Genomic DNA, 17,468 nt, shown 5'->3' on the forward strand with positions numbered 1-17,468 from the left:
CGCACTGCCTGAGATGGAGAGAAGGGTTCCCCTTCATCATGCAGAGGGTGAAGATATCCTCGTGGGAGAAGAGCAGTAAAGGAGATTTTGTGCAAGGGAGAGAAAAGAGAAAATTACACAAATGGAAAAATCTAAATCTGAACAAATGGCACAGAGAGATCAAACAGCAGAGAGGACCACCTGAGGAAATACAAAGTGGTCTATGGGCCCGTGGGCAGAACTAATGTCATCCTATTTTCAGTGCTACAGGCACTGTTCTGTCTCTGTGCCACTGGGCACAACTTCCTTGCCGTGCCACCACTGCTGAGGAAATAATATATTTTTAAGGCAGATAAGCTTGCTGCTCAGGTTGATGCTTGAGCAGCTGCATCAGTTCCATGGGGTGGGGAACAAGTCGCAGAGCAAGGATGGGAATCCCTTTATGCCCCACTGTTTCAGATAAAGACCCCTTTCTGTCAAATGCCAGCCCTGGTGGGATTTGGTAACTCCAGTTCACTGCCACTGAGCTTTTCCACTGGCTCCAGTTCCCTGTAGCACAGAGACAGAGGCAGCCATACATTTGTACTTGAGCTTTACAGGGAGAAACTGTAAATGAAGACACCATGGCAAAGCCTATGCTTCTGTAATATCACTGTTGTATCAGGAAGAGAGTTACTGAAGTGAAGGAACTAGAGTTTTTTATACGTAGTTTATCTTCAGCTCAAAGAACACTCAGCCAGTAAAAAGAGCACATAGTCAGGAAGCACACTGGCTCCTGCTGAATAGGCACTCCCTTTGTTAGCCAGGAGGTGTACAAGGGCAAAAGACGTTATGTTTAACTGGTTATTCCTACATATATCAATGGTACACATTCATTTTATGTGTCGGTTGAATCCTTGAAACACTTGCAGTTCCATACCCGGATGAGAGGACATTCAGCCAGTACTTCAGTGAAAATCTGTTGAAGTCAATGGAAAGAGCAGTGCTGACAAAATGGTACTGGGACCAAATACTGAGGTGACTGACTGCAGACTTTTAAAGTATAATACAAGCTCTTAGAGCAATAGCTGACTGCTGTGCCATATACAGAGACCTGAGCTGGCCTTAAAGAAGCCAGTGCAGGAGACAGCAAAGGTGAGGGCACCACAGCATGAAGCTTAGCATGGACTAATTTACTTTGTTATTATGAGAAGCCAAAAGTCACAACAAGCTGCTTCTTTTTCATGGGTTTAACTTGGTCTCTGATGAAGATGTTTCAGATGTTCTGAACTTGTTACCACTGTGCCAGTAAACCAAGGCAGTAATGCCAAGGCTGTCCCCCAGTGTCATGTCTTGCTCAAGGAAGGGTGACACTTTTTCTGAAAACTATGACAACTTTGGGTGCAGGGTCCTCACCAACTGTCTTTCTCTCTGCACATGCTCATTTGCAGAAGGACTGAGAACAGGAGGTCTCCATTGTTCCCGAGGTGCTTCACCTTGGCTACAGCTGGGGTATATTTCAAGCTCAGTTTTGACATTGCCAGAGGACCAAGATTATGCTGGTCATGGGTACTGGCTGTGTGTTGCTCTAAGATCAGTCAGTAAATTCATTTTGGTATGGTGGAATTTACAACTGATACTGATATTGCTGATCATAACTTGTTATTTCAAGAGCTGGAGGTCTCTGCATTCCTGGTTGTGCTTGTATTGATCATAACCCTCTCTGGAATTGATTATCAACACCAACTGATCAGGGTTGCTGCCTCTGGTCTGACATATGAGCATCTCTTCCTTTTAGCACCCACATGTGCATGATTCAGGCTTTATTTGACACTTAGCTTCACCTGCCACGTAAAGCAATAGCCCAAGAACCTGTCAATGCTTCCTTTTCATCACTGAGGATGCTGAAATCTGGAGGTTGCTGATGGTTACACACCTTAAGCTTAAGCAGAGCTTCGGGGAAGATGACTGTGAAGCATGAGATAAGAGATGTTGAGTACACTAAAATTATTCAGCTACTTATGTTCTGCCAAGCAGACCCAGAAATTTCTGGGAGTAATGCCAGAGTGATGCTGGTAGATGAATGTTTCTGAGCCATCTTGTCCTTGACTGCAGGAAAACAGAAGTGTTGTTGGATCAGGATGTCTTTTTATAAGGCCACCCTTTCTTTGTTTTGCTTTTCTTCATATGGAATCATGTTAAATACTGGGTCGCTTTTGATGGTGACCTTCTCAAGAAAAAACAGGTGTCGGATGAAGCTTTTAGCTATGCAGTTTGCATAGATTTTACCCTATATAATTCATGGTTACCTCATGCCAGTATCATATGAATCTTCCTGAGCTTTCTGGGTTTCCATTATTTTGCTGATTCACGGCATTCAGCGCACTGAAAATGCTTAGTATCCTTGAAAACACAATCAGCCTGATTCACATTCCGTACATTGCATGCTCATTTCATGGAAGATCAAGCTTCAGCCTGCCTTAGTGTATACTGCTGTGAAAGGTTTGGCCCAAGTCATATCTGAAACCTCCTCCTCGAGCATTTGCTCAACAGGATTCTGCACTATACATTGTTTTGTATTTTGGACCTTTGCACAATAGCTTCAAAAATGGAGCCACCAGTGAAGGACAAAGCCAGACGTAAGACACCGTCTTCTGCTAAGACTCTGATGATGGCAGCTGAAAAGCCCATGTAGAATTAGGAGACAGCAAAAAAACTCGCTGGTATGAGACAGAGCCAGGAGGCTTTATGGTGTTGCTTTTGGGAAAGGCAAACTTGAACTGTGGAGGAGATCAGCTTCCTCCTGTTTGACGACTCCTGTGTTCAGGGCAACAGGGCTGTACAAAAAGTCTCTGTAAATTGCACCACAGATGGCACCAAAGAAATACTCGTGTAATCAATGACTGATTTAATTAGCATTCTTCCTAGTGGAAATACCCCACAAAGTCCCACATACTGGCTACCCATGTGATTTAAGGGACAGTAAAATAATTATGTAACCCTATGAATGAGTGCAGCACATTGTACACAGAATTTCTAAGGTTGTGAAGTCTCTTGATAAATATAGAAGTGTTGATATGTATGGAAATCTACCATGGCACATAATCTTCAAATACAGCCAAAGGGGAGGGAAGTATAAATCTATCATTTTTATGGGTTCACTAATACTCAGACAGAAGGTAGATAGAAGGTGGGGTCACCAGGACCTGTAACATCATGCTTGTCAGGACTGACATTACGTGGGAGTTGTTCAGAGCAATGTGATTCAGATTGAATGTTATTTGAGGCCACATTACCCTAGTCCTGACTCACAAGAGAGAGAAAATTAATTTGGGCTGGATCCTGTTATTCTCCCCATGAATGCATTTTTGTTGGAATATATGCCTTTTTTGATCAAATTCAGTATCTGATTTTCAATGCAGTTCTAGTTTACTTTTTTTTTTTTTTTCCTAAAGATGTGCTAAGCTATAGTGGTGGATTTCTAAAGCTGCAAAATGAAAAGAGTGGTTCCTCTCAATTCTGTTCTGTCTCCTGCTTTTTCCTTCTCCTGGAACATACACCATCTCACAAGAGCTTGTATGCCAATCTTCAGGTTAAGTGTTTACCTTCCTTTTCCTGTATAACTACTATGGCTTTTTTCAGGCAATTTTATGTCCTCCTGCTATATTTTCTTTAGATCATTGTTTCCTAAAGCACTGAAAATGTACACAAAAGGGTATTTTATTTGAATAAAGGGCAGTACATGAGTTTAATTAGAACTAAAAGATGAGAAACTGTGACTTCTTTGTGTCTTCTCTATGCAGTAGTCATTTCCCTAAGAGCCTCAGGCATCTCGTAACCTCAATTTGTTAAACTTGGCTCAACAAAGAATTCTAGGGCACAATTTCACAAAGGATATTTTATTACTGATTTAACGCTAAGAAACATCAAAAATAAAGGTTCCTGACTTTGTATATTAAAATGAACTGAGTTTGCAGTCTCTTCAGTAGTGAAAACTTTCTGTCTTCAAGATGAGTTTCCTGTGACCGGGACCAGAGAGAGTAGTGATATATGGATGGGGAGAGTACAGTGGTGTTACTGTTTTCTCATCCCATGATCTCAGAAGCTATGCTTGGGCATTGTAGCTCTCTCTTTGTCCTTCAGAATCCCTTCTTATGTGTGGGATTTTATACAGGTATTTAAGAGACAGCTTTCAGACAAACATTCTGAATTAAGAGGGTTAATTACAACGAACTCCGTTGCTGCTGAGGTGTGTCTGACCAGAGCAACACCACAGCTCACTTGGCCATGGCCAAAAGAGTGTCCATCAGATGGTGTGAATACAGCAATGGTGCCATGAACTGCAGTGGTTCACTGTGAACACAACTCGGGGACACAGAAGGCCTTATGTCACACATGTAAATGTCCCAGTTTCTAAATGGGAAAAAAACAACCAAACAACAATGAAAACAAACACAGAAACAAAACAAACAGCAACCAAAAACCCCAAAACAAACACAAAAACCCCAACTTTGTTTATTTTTCTCTTCAAACAATGTAGATGATCATACATATTTACTAGTTACCACAGGGCTGGTGACAGGGGACTGGGGTGGAGTGGAGAGTTTTGTGAAATCTTTTGGAAATCCAAAACAAATTTTTCACCATGACAAAGTAGTAGTAAGAAGGACATTAGTAATGTACTATTTGTTTACAAGAGCAATGTCTGGTAGAAAGATATTTAGCCTAACTTAAAGAGAGAATAAAACCAACCAACAGACCAAACAAAAAAAAACAAACATAAACAAAGTCTGTCCATGAATGGTATGACATTATTTAAGTAATCTATGTCTTGTCAGTGTATTACCCCAACTTATTATTCACTTGTCACAGTTAGTAAAAAAGGTCTGTGTCTTGTGCAAATAAAAAGACATTTGAGTACTTCTAAGTAAAACTTTGAGAGAGAAAATATTTGCTCGAGACAAACAACTGTTTTGTGACAGAACTATTTCAGGTGAGAAGAATGTAAAAATCCAAGCAATGTGTCTCTAGTGTATAAATAAATGTCCTGTAATTGTCTTAGCCAAAAGTGGAGGTAATGGTGTTGAAACAATGAACTCCATTGAAAAATGAAATCCTGTAAAGTGATAAATGTGTAAGGTCAGCTGAACTACTTGAAGGTAAATCATTTTTCCTTCCTTAGCTACTGGCATCTTTAATCTGAGAAAGAAGACTTCCAGAAATTAACTCTGTGTGTTCCACAGAATTACGAAAAGACCTATATCAGGTATAGGACCACACCTGCCATTTCACTCGGCAGGAACCCCTTCAGTATGCTGCCTCTTGCCTTCAGTATGCTGCCTCTTGTCTGGATTAGACAATTCCTAGCACAAAAAATGTCCAAACTGTGTTCAGACACGCTCAGCTCCCACAAAGACAGTTTCACACAGATGGCTGGCAAGACTGATGAGACCAATGCATTTCTGACCAGCTTGTGGCCAAGGGGCTAATACTTCACATTCCTTTGAAGAGGTTGGGGTCCTTTAAACAGGTAAGGGGCAAAGCTCCTCTCATATACACAAAGAAATGCCAGATCAGTGGGCCCAAATCCCAGCTGCAGCTCACATCTGGAGACAAGAGCGCTGAGTGGTAGGTAGTTACAGTTTAGGGGTGCTTGGACGACTCATACAGCTCATACCGACTGCTGGAACAGGCAAAAGTGGGTAACAGCCTCCAACAGGCTGCACACATCAGGTAACGCCACCCAGAGCAGAGCACAGATTGAGCAGCACTGTGGAACCTAATAGCGTAGTATTTCACATCAGCTTACACAGTTGTTTGGTGAACTCATGCCATACTTTCTCCATTTCCCAGTTTCCATTTTGCCTGTGAGCTATTCCCAATTCTGATCTCTCCCAGCTCCTTCTACTTTTGGAGCACAAGTCTGATGAGGAGCAGCTGAGGGAACTGGGGCTGTTCAGCCTGGAGAAAAGGAGGCTGAGGGGAGACCTGATCGCTCTCTGCAACTACCTGAAAGGAGGTTGTAGCATGGAGGCGGTTGGTCTCTTCTCCCAAGTAGCAAGTGATAGGACAAGAGGAAATGGCCTCAAGTTGTGCCAGGGGAGGTTCAGATTGGATATTAAGAAAAATTTCTTCACAGAAGGGGTTGTCAGGCATTGGAACAGACTGCCCAGGGAAGTGGTGAAGTCATACCCTGGAGGTGTTTAAAAGACACATAAATGAAGTTCTTAGGGACATAGCTTAATGCCAGAGTTAGGTTATGCTTGGACCTGATGATCTTGAGGGTCTCTTCCAACCAAAATGATTCTATGATTCTAATTTTTATATATATATTACACATATAAAATACCATATGTATTATACTGTATGTAAGTATGTCTGATACATACACATCTACATAGCCCTGCTGCTGTCCCAGGCAGCAGTGGCATCCTGTTGTAAAGAATTATCCACCCAACCATATATATATCAGTAGCAGAGCTCAAGGATCCTTATTGCATGTATAGAAACACTCGTGATGGGAACATCAGCCTCTGCAACTGGATGCAAGTGCAGAGGGCTTCATTTGAAAAGGTTTTGGCTCAGTCTCTGTGCTCATATCTTCCTTCACTTCGAATGCACGAGAATTTTTCCAGCTTATTTTGTGAAGTTATTTTGGGAACAACTTCATGAACAACTGAACAAGAATAAAGACATAGCACAAGAATAAAACACAGACAGTGAAAGAATAAAGAAAAAGCTGTTGATGTGAAGTGTGTAAGAAATTACATTAACAAAAAAGAACTACTAGAAAGAAAAACACTATGTTCTGATAATTCAGATATTTGATATCTTCCTTCTTATGCAACTTATTTTCTTTACATCCCTGGCGTTTCCATTAGAAATATGATTCTTGTTCCCTTCCTCCTTTTCAACTGGTATTTTGGTCACAACACTTTTTCATCTTTAAGAACAAAGGAATTTTTGTACTTTATAAGATCAGAGGTTCGTGCAGTCCCATGACTTTCCTCTGACAATGATAACCCAACTGAGTGCAAAAAAAAGTACAAGCAACTGCTACAGGCAAAAAAAGAAAAAAAAAATCTTACCCTTACCAGCTGTCAGCTGCAAAAGTAAAACCTGGAGGGGTGCTCCCCATTTAAAATTATCTCTATTATTATCACCATAAGATGGCCAGGCCTATTTTAATCTCTGCAGGTCTACTTCTTTGTGATATCCTCTTAACTCTCAATAGCAGTGTTATACTGTGGTGAGGGGTTTTATGGATGATTCTATTTTAACTCCTCACATTTCCTAATATTCAAGTTCAGTGTATGTTCTTATGTTTTGAACAAAGGACTACATGAGTTTACATTACTTGTATTTTTTTCTTTTTTGAAAAATTATTTATTTATTGCCTCTCATTCACTTATACATTAAATAGCCACACATATAAGGTCTCTGCTTATATAAAAGTCTTGAGAGAATTTCTAATTTGTTTCATCACCTGTTTTTGAAAAAAATTAATTTGCATTGCTTTGAGATGGAGAGAATAAAACTAAACACAATAGAAAATATACCTCTGAATTATATAATGAATGTATATTGTTGGTGTTATTTTTGATGGTACTTATAGGCCTTTCTTGATAATGATTCTTTTATGTAGACACTTCCAAAGTGCAGCAGGATTTGCCTTAGGGACCATTGGCATCTTTGACCCTTTGCTGGGATATGTTTGAAAAAGATACCTTAGGCAGAGAAACTTTTTGCTAACAAGTTCCTGAGAAGTATCTCTTTGTTTGGCCTAAGAGTGAGCGTGTATCATTTTAGCAGTTCCACAATTTATTTCTGAACTCTCTGAATGTACCATTTGACCCTGAGGACTTGTCCTTCACTTCATCCTACTCTTTCAACACCTCTCCCTCCAATTACTCAGTCTTTACTACCTGGAGCTAGAACAGAAATGGTGTAGAGCAATTCTGACATTTTTCTACTCTTTCTACTCTCCTTCACACCTAAACTCATATTCTCATATTTTTAACAGAGAACATTTACATATTTTTTAATATGTAACACAAGGGAAAATCTTAAAATTGAAAGCTAGCTAAAATAGTTGAAATGTTTCATTTTCTTCACCCGAATGCTGAAAGCTGAAGGTAATGTGGTATATACATGAGAATGAAAAAGCACATTATTTTTGTATCTTTGTAGGAAATATTCCAAGTGCCATAACATCATTTCTTATGCTAACAAACTAAACTATGCATTTGCTCGAAGTGTTTTATAGTAATGTTTTGACACAGAGAAAAGAAAACCCCATTACCACTACATACTGCTGATCTGGGGTTGTCTATTATTAATTTAAACAGGTGCCTTGGAAAAATTAATCCTTACTTATGAATATTAACAAGGTGGCTCCATTTGGCACTCTTATTCTGCTCCACAGCTGTCCCTCCCTCCCTTGCTCAGTCTTGTCACTGCACAGACAAGGAGCAGCCCCAGAGGGGGACAGGCATGTGTGGCAGGAGGTGACCACTCTTACCTGGCAGAAGGGGACAGACAGAGGTGCTGGCAGTTACTGCTTTTGCTCCCAACCCTTCTCCTACCCACTTTCCCCAGCCACCTGCTCTCTCCATGCTCTCCAGTAGCAGGAATGCACCGTGGGGCCTTTTGTGCTTCTTGAGGATCCATCCTCAAAAAGTGCCAGGCTGTGCCTGGCAGAGACCCCCACACCCCACCGGCACCCACGTCCCTCCAAAGAATCATAGTGGCTGGAAAAGACCCTCAAGATCATCAAGTCCAACAGTTAACCTTAGCACTGGCACTAAACCATGTCCCTAAGAACCTCATCTATGCATCTTTTAAACACCTCCAGGGATGGTGACTCCATCACTTCCCCAGGAAGCCTGTTACAGTGCCTGACAACCCATCCAATGAATAAATGTTTTCTAATATCCAATCTAAACCTCTCCTGGTGCAACTTGAGGCCACTTCCTCTTGTCCTATTGCTTGTTACCTAGGAGAAGACACCAACCCCCTCCATGCTACAACCTCCTTTCAGGTAGTTGTAGAGAATGATAAGGTCTCCCTTCAGCCTCCTTTTCTCCAGGCCTCAGAATGGTTGGGGTTGGAAGGGACCTCTGGAGATCATCTAGTCCAACCCACCTGCTAAAGCAGAGTGACCAGAGCAAATTGCACAGGAATGTGTCCAGGCAGGTTTTGATTGTCTTCAGAGAAGGAGACTCCACAACCTCCCTGGGCAGCCTGGTCTAGTCTTCTGGCACCGTCAAAGTAAAGAAGTTTTTCCTCATATTCTGATGAAACCTCCTGTGCTTCAGTCTGCCATCATTCCTAATAAAGCAAACTAAACTAAACTACAAATAAAAGAATAAACAAACCCCAAATAAATAAAGGGATAAATAAACAATTAAGAAGCTGAATAAATGAAACAACACTTCATGTACTCTATTTAAACCAAACTATTCTGTTTACAAAGAGCAGTCTTTTGAGGAAAGCAGAAGTCACTGGCGTTTGTGAGCTTGCAAGCCGAGAGCTGCAAGCAAACTGCCTCTGTCATCATTTGAAAACACAACGCTGACAGATCTCTAACTTGGCGGTAGCAATAAAAAGGATTAACCACTTTGGCATCTCAGGTTTCATTGCACTGAAACAGAAATAATTGCTGTTCACATGAAGAATGGCATTTGTCATATTATTCATGCCTGCGGTGGCCTCTCAGCGTGTACGTGGTCAGTCACATCTTGCCAAACAATGTATGACTTGAAACAAAACTTTCAGGAGTGCGTTAATGGTGTTATTATCAGTTAATTCTTCTTTTGGTCTTAGAGCGCTACTTGAAATAGATAGCAACTTGGCTCAAATGCCCTGAGATTCGCTGCTTCAAGAAAAGCACAATTTTGGGTTTATTCTTATGGAGCACATTTATTTAGCAGTTAACCCCTCACCCATTCACAGCACTCTCTACCACCAGCATTTCATCCAGGATACGCTCACCTAGAGGTACAGCACGAGCAGGACTTACACAGCAGTAATTCAGAGGCCTGATTCATTTGAGGGCAAATTTGGGATTATGTTGTCGACAGGAGCGTTCCTTTCCCCGGCTTCCCCAGGTCCCAGCTGCCACCCTGCCCTGAAGGCAGCCCGGGTGGTGCTGGCCAGCCTGTGCTTCTGGCTCTGTCCCCCTTCCCGCTTGCCAGCTGGGCTCCCCGTTGCTCCCTTGCCTGGAGTCTTGGCCGCTTCTGCCTTCCCTTGCGCCAGCAAAGCCGAGGAGCCAGGGATGGCTGCTGGCAGGCGCTGGTGGGGCAATGAGAAAAAAAGCAAATGTTAGGGAGCCATCGATGGCAACTGGCAAATCCCATGGCAGAAGTGCCAGGTTTGGTGGCATCACAGAGAATGAACTGGATTTGGAAGCTGTAGGATCAAAGGCTGCATTATGAGAGAAATTCACCCCTTCACCCCTGCCTAAAAATGTTGGGAGACAACACTGCATTTGCTTGAACTTTTTCATTTTCTCAAAGCTCTCCCACAGCTGGAAGAGCCGGATTTTTATTTTTGCTAATCACCCAGACAGCTGCCAAACTTTGCCACACAGATCTCGTGCTGAATGCCTGGGACTGAGTTGGGCAGCGATTCCCCTGGACAGCTGGATAAGCCACAGGGACACAGCAGCATTAGCACCAACTCCTCAATTCAAAGGCAGGGACTGTTGGCACTTCATCTTGTTTGCTCTCACTCTTATGGAAGAGAGTGCTCTGGTTTACTTGAATTTCCTTGTCACTTCTAAACAGCACCCATAGGAGAAATGTTAGTATATTAGAGAAAAGTAAACTTTGCTTTTGTTTGTCAAAATGTGAACCTGGAGCCAAAATAGTTGCCTCTATTGTAACTAAAGAGCTAAAGCATTCATTACCCTCCTGTTGGACGATGCTTGCAATACCCCTTGAAGAGATTCTTAACCTAGATACGCAGACAAACCAACTGCATTAAGAGAAAAAGGGGTAAGTTATGCCACCTTCCATACCGTTTTGTGGAGCACCTCAACTGAACAAGAAAAATTAATCATAAATTTTAACTGTTGCAAAATTAATTGCAATTTGGGTCAAGTGCATTTCTACAATATTTGTTGATGCATCAGGATCAGTGACTTACTATGTGCATTGTATCTTTTGCATTTCACTCCCTAATACAAATCACTGATCTGGATTATTAGGACCTGGAAGTAGAAGTTTTGTTTCCTGGTTCTGATGCTTTATTTCAAATCCTGTGTTTATACCCATTCCATAAAATGTTTTCTCCCATTTTGTTCATGTATTTTAGACTACTTGGAAAGCTTCCTACTACACTTATGCAAGTAGTTCTGCTTCACTGAAACAGTTTCCAGTAAAGGGATGATTTTTCTGCCATTCCTAGCTACAAACAAATAAACAAACAAAGAAACACTAAGGTTGGATATTCTAAGTCTCAAAATAGGGTATTTAGAGCTAAAAGTTCTGAAAATGCTTTATTCACATTTCAATTCAAATACAAAGCAACCTGTGTAAAAACAAAGACAGGGTCAAAATGGGATATTTAGAAACATTGAAACAAACCATTTCCATTTACTGACACAGTTTTACTCAGTCATCTTAGGAACATGTTCAAGATTTTGATATTTCAGCTATGGAAAAAATACCATAGAAGTGGAAAATTCATAGGGAAGGAAAAACAATTTTCTGTCCAGCCCTACATATTATTTATCCAAGCAAGAGGCAGCCTGAAGCTCCAGAGAACTCGACAGCCCCCTCATCACTTCATTTTTTTCTTTTGGTATTACAAATCTATTGCAGGTTTTTGTCCCCAGCATTTTGGGAGTAAGCATTTTTTTTCTTCTCTGTACTTGTCACTGTACAAGAAGCACTCACTTTAGGTAATACAAAACCAAACAGAGCAAATCTGTTTTCCCTTGCTGGGGCAATTTTAATCACTACCCATCCAATGGCAAAAGATTACCCACAGCTTAAGTCTATCTTACCTGAAATTGGTTCCTCACTGCTTTCCCCTTACAAAACAATTTCTAACTAATACAGAAAAATATTTTAACAAGTTATGTGGCCATCATTCTGTTACCACCCATTTCTGTGAGCTTCCTGTACCTCAGAGAAGTTATTCTTAGGTTTACAGCCATGCAAATGAAAATAACTCATTTTTCTTTCAGCATTACCAGTTCCTACATGCATGTCTAAACACCTTATGTATATATTCTAACATTACAGCATTAAATGAAACTGCTTTAGGATGTCTGAATATTTTTACATAATATAGTCACAGTGACTGTTCTTTACACCTGTCATCTGGAATTATTCCTGTTCTCAATCTACACAGTTTAAAAATTCTGAAGGAGGTGATGGCATTTCCTACAAGCAAGCAGAATATATATATATATTTTTTTTAATGTTATTAAAAGAATATGTCATTGTCACACTTCAGGCCTTGAAGGACTTCTGAGGCTGTTCTGAAAAAGGTAAACTTCATTCTTGGGAAAGAAAGGTTAACTCACTGTCAGATGGAAATCTGCAATTTCTGTTGAATTCACATAACCAAGAGGAGAAGGCAGACCTATTTATGTCTAAATTACATCTCTCTTCAGGTAGTGAAACTGCGCATCCTCTTGTGTGTCTGTAATACACTTAGTCACATAGGACAATCATATTGTGACAGCTTGAAAGGAGGACTCAGAAAATAGGAAGGCAGTTTAAAATTCTTATTGAAACAATTTACTTTTGGAAGCTAGCGGCACACTCGTTGCAGAAACAATAAAATCCTTGCCCTGAGGAAGTGGATACTTTCCAATGGCCTTAAAGAAAGCTTTGAGTCATTTTGCTGGCAGGGACCATGGAAGATGGTCGCGTCCACCCTCCACCAAGGAGCCAGTCTACCTGTGCCAGCTCTGACTGATGGTGCTGAGCTCTTCTTGGGAGTCTGAGGCTGGAGGCTGCACTACCACCCACACAACCTTTCTCCCTATCAGTTTTATTTTCTAGTCTTTCTTGCTGCATTTTAAAACTGTTTTCTCTTCACCCATCCACTGTGAAAACAGAGAGCAAATGTGTCCTTTTCTTTTTTACAGCAGTCTTTCATGTACTTGATGTATATTCATATCTGTACTGTATACCATTGTATGTTATTTTCTTCCACTTTCTCCCCTTCAACCTAACTCCCTGGGTTTTTCAATTTTGTTTTCAGAACTTCCTTGTAGTGCATACTTTATAGATATCCAATCATTCCAATGGTTCTTCTCTGCTCTCTTCATTGGCTACATATTACTGAAGCCAGCCAGACCACGGCTACTGAGCTTTTCTGGGGCTGTGTACATCAGACTGTTTCACAAAGTCTGTGCTCTTTCTGTATTGTTTTATGTGGTTTGACTCTCTTACTGCAGCTCTCTAATATCGTCCCCTTCATACAGATTGTGATTCACATAACCATAGATCTTTTTCCTTTTTTTATTTTTTCACATAATTGTAGCTTTTTTCCCTGCAGAACACTCCGTATCTCCCCATTTCCTATTTGTACAGCTAATAATAATTTGCCTCCAGCCAGTAGTATGCTCTTATCCCGGTTGAACAGTAAGTTCCCTTTTTTTCAGACCCAACCTCCAGTGTGTGAAAATCCTTCCAAATCCTGTATCTATCATCCAGCATGCTAAAGCCTCCCAGTTTGGTACGATCTGCAGTTATGTAAACACATTTTTGAACCATCGTTGAGCTAACAAACATCTTTCTGACAACGAGCCACTTGTACCAGCTCCCTAAATATCTTCATCTACATTGTTTCCCTTGTTTACTTAAAGAATATAACATGAAAATATGTCAAAAATCTTACTGAAGTGACATCCAACATGCCATCCGATGTTTCTCCTCCACTGACAATTCCTCTCACTTTGTTGCAAGAGACGTTAGATTTGACATGCTTTGTTCTTGATAAACCTGTGTTGGCTGTCACTTGTGTCAGCCAGTGCTTAAAAAAGCTTGTTCACTTGCTCCAGTATATTTTCTGGACACTGGAATGCAATAGATTGGTATATAACTTCCTATTTCCTTCTTTCAACAATACTGTCTGTCCCTTTCTGTCCTGTAATATCTCTTCACTGTAAATTCTCAAGGATAAACCACTAGTAACTGAGATTTCATCAGCCAGCTAATGTGAAAGCAGCAAATTTTGTCTGAATATTATCTGACTTGGTCCTTTGACAGCCAAGTCCAAAATCTGTCTGTTTTCCCAAGTGCCAATAATGCCTGATATTAAAAAAAAAAAAAAAAAGTGAAAAATAGATGCAAAAATGTTAAGAATCTTGGCGTGCTTAGTGTCATCTGTCAAAAACTTTCCAGTTCTGCCTGATACTGGAGTAATCATTTGCTTGATTCTTTTCCATTTCTGGTAATGTACTTAAAATTATATCACTCCCAATATCCCTTGCTAATTGCTTCCTTCATTTTCTGATTTCATGTCTGCACGACCAGGCTACAGCTTTGTAGCTCTCCAAAGTAACCTGACCCAGCTTCTCTTTTCTGGATGCTTCATTCCCGTCTGAGGTTCAGGAAGGGCTTTTGACACCCAAGCTGATCTGTTACTGTGTTCTTTACCTCTCCTGCATGGGTAGTTCACTTATGTACACTCTTGATGTTATTTCTCTGAGGAGCTGCCAGCTCTCTTAAACATCTTTTTCATCTGCATCCGCCTCACAGAATATCATATTGACTGGTTGTATGAGCTGATTGGAGTCTACCTCCCTGAAACACCTTGAACACCTTGGATTTATTTTGATGTTGTTTCTTCTTTCTAAAATCATGGAATCACCCTTACAAAAAATCTGTGGAGCCACGTATACGTATACACACACATAAACATACATATATATATATATATATATATATATATACACGTTCATCTCTCTTTGTGAAGAACACTGAGAACTTAAAAATTGCCTGTTTTTTTCTGACCCATATAATTCGGTTTAATATCTATAAAAAGAAATTAAAGATGATGAGTGAGTCACCAGAAAACAAGCCTATTGTTCTGCTGGAAGATGGAAGCAGGCAGGACTCATTCTTTTTCTAATAATCCTGTAAATAAATTGTTTCTTTTGCATCAGCTATAGCTTGTAGGTGAAGGACATATGTAAAGACATTATGGACCTATTTAGCCCCTGGATTAGAAGACAGAGTTAAATTTTTTTTCTGTTCTGGTCTTTTTGTTGGTGAAATATCTGTGACTTTGTAGACATTTATTCTTACATCTATTGTTTATTCTCAGTTTCACCACATCAGGGGTCTAAGAAGTAGGTTTAATGTCAGCTGGACTTCCAGATTTCAAGCTCCTGGGAAAATTATGAGCAGGTAGAGGACCATGCCAGCTCACATTCAGCAGGCTCTGCAACAGCAGCTGTAGAAACCAATGGTTTGGTGTCCCAGTGGCTCTGGGGGAATTAATTCTTCAGATGTTACATCTAGCACTGGCTTGGGTTTAAAGGGTATCTTTAAAATATGTTTTATTTTCCTTCCTGTCTCCCAAGGACTTATTCTGTGATACTTGGCACATATCTATATCCATCTCTATAAGGCAAATGATCTCGTTTTTCCACAAAGGTTCAATATGACAGAAAAGGGAAAATATTTCAAATGAAGCATTATCAATCTGCATTGGTTTATGAGTGTACCACACTTGACTATAAAGATTTTCTCTAAGCGTATTTCAGTTTTTGTCTTTTTCTTGTATCATTGTAACCACTTGGACTAGCATATTTTTACTAATTTCTTTAATGTTGTCTATTACATATGGCAAAGACTAATTTTCCTCTTTCTGAAGAACCATTTACTGCTTACCGGAGTGATCAAAATAAATTGTTAGTAGTAACTGGCAACTTATGCAGGATACTGGAGTGTGCTGTATGAATTTCACTTTAATGTAGAAAAGTTTGAGAGGCTTTTTTGGTATATATTTGGATTTCATTTTTTCTATTGTTTTATTTCCATTATAAAACCTCCTAGAATCTCACTTTCATGACCTTAGTTTAGTTTTGCATTTACCATTTCACTTTCAAGTTATTTAAGTAGTGAGGATGAAACTTGGGTATGGAAAGCCCTAAACATCAGTGGTATTTAAGAAACGATTTCTCACCAGATATACTTATGCCTACGTGCCTCTTGGGATCTAAACTAACACGCCTAGAGCTTAAAAAACAGGAACATACCCTCCTAAAAAACCAAGGAAGTTCTTTTCAGCTATTATGCAGTATTTACAAGCGTGGATCTCTGTAAAATAATTCTATAAAATTTCTCAAGGTAGATGCGCACCGATTACCATACGCCTTGTACCCCTGTGATAATTTGTGTACGTATAACGCGTAGTATTATTTACCGCCGCTAAGCCTCTCTGTGTAGCGGTACCTTCAGCACATCACAGGTACAGCTGCGGCGATCACAGGTGCGGCTGTAGCGCATCGCAGCGGCTGCCTGACGTTTCCCAGCAGAAAACTTTGCCTTTAATTCCCCACACGTTTTCCAGACGTTACAGGCTTACACCGAAGCTTCCTACACACACCTGCCATGGGGTAATCTCCCCTCCTCACAAGGCAGACCCGCTCCCAGGGCGCACGATCCTCACTTCTCAGCTGCCGGAGCAGCCCCAGGCCCCGCTCCTTCCGCGCAGCAAGAGGCTGGGAGGGCAGACATTTGCCGGTGCGGCGGCTGCTGCCGTTCCCACCACGGCCCTCCAAGCCCGGCCGCCGCCCTCTCCGCGACGGGCGACGAAGGGCAGCGGGACGCCGGCCGCCGCCTCCCCGCAAGATGGCTCCGGCCAGCGGGACGCCCCTCGCCCGGCGAAGGGATGGCGCCGGCTTTGAAGGCGGGAGGACTGCCGGGAGGTAGCGGAGGGGAACGGTCAGCTGAAGCCGTTCGCGCAGCGCCCGGAGCCACCTTACAGCGCCCCCGGACGGGGTGGCTCGGCCCCTAACGTGCCCGCTCGGCCGAGGCCGCCCCCACAGGTATGGGCGAGGTGCGGGGATGCCGGCGGCCCTTACCCCCCGCACCGTGTGCCGGCCCCGGCGAGGGGCAGCAGGACCCCGGACCATTCCTCCGCTCCGCGGCGAGCGGAAGGGGGGCGATAGAGGGGAAGGCCCGCGCCCCCGGTGCCGCTGCCGGGCATGCGCGGTGCCCCCGGAACATGGCGGCGGCGTGAAGCGGGCGACGGCAGAAGCCGCTTGACAGGAGTGGGAGCCGGCGCGGGGCGCTGGGGACCCGCTTCCCGCCCTCCCGGTGAGTGGTGGCGGCGGCGGCGCTCCGCGCAGTGGTGGCCAGGGGAAGGGAGGAGCAGGGAGAGAAAGGGAGGCGAGGCGGGTGTCGTGCCCCCTCCTCTGGCTCACACCGCGACCTCCGCATGCAGTGGCACTGCGGGGGAAGGGGAACGACGGTGGCTCCGTCTCCTTGTTCCCGTCCCCTTCTTTCCTTTCCAGGGTGTCTCCGGCTGCTGCCCCC

At 42.1% G+C, this 17,468-nt stretch overlaps 2 protein-coding genes across 10 annotated transcripts in view; one reads left to right on the forward strand and one right to left on the reverse strand.

The window, feature by feature from the left end:
* Positions 1 to 9,905: 9,905 nt before the first annotated feature.
* On the reverse strand, positions 9,906 to 17,144 carry LOC139828648 (uncharacterized). The gene is made up of 2 exons (XM_071812641.1): positions 16,537 to 17,144; positions 9,906 to 10,251 (listed from the first exon to the last, which is right to left on the reverse strand). The coding sequence occupies exons 1-2, from the start codon at positions 17,063 to 17,065 to the stop codon at positions 10,004 to 10,006; spliced, it is 777 nt and encodes a 258-aa protein (XP_071668742.1). The 5' UTR covers positions 17,066 to 17,144; the 3' UTR covers positions 9,906 to 10,003.
* The window catches only part of SCML2 (Scm polycomb group protein like 2), a 76,542-nt gene continuing 75,942 nt past the window's right edge, over positions 16,869 to 17,468 (forward strand). For 4 of the 9 annotated variants that reach the window (XM_071812613.1, XM_071812636.1, XM_071812619.1 and 1 more), the window contains exon 1: positions 17,144 to 17,249. The gene's annotated coding sequence lies outside the window, so the exon portion shown is untranslated. Of the gene's footprint in view, positions 16,979 to 17,115; positions 17,250 to 17,468 lie in introns of those variants that run through there. The other 5 variants (XM_065861942.2, XM_065861967.2, XM_071812612.1 and 2 more) reach the window with 2 other exon arrangements.

Source organism: Patagioenas fasciata, chromosome 1, assembly GCF_037038585.1.
Source record: "Patagioenas fasciata isolate bPatFas1 chromosome 1, bPatFas1.hap1, whole genome shotgun sequence".
Taxonomy (NCBI): domain Eukaryota; kingdom Metazoa; phylum Chordata; class Aves; order Columbiformes; family Columbidae; genus Patagioenas; species Patagioenas fasciata.

Coding starts and splice junctions, on each gene's coding strand:
- LOC139828648 (XM_071812641.1), bottom strand. CDS start 17,065: ATGGTCCGGGGTCCTGCTGCCCCTCGCCGGGGCCGGCACACGGTGCGG. Junction 10,252..16,536: donor GGGAGATTACCCCATGGCAG/GTGTGTGTAGGA, acceptor TTGCCCCACCAG/CGCCTGCCAGCAGCCATCCC.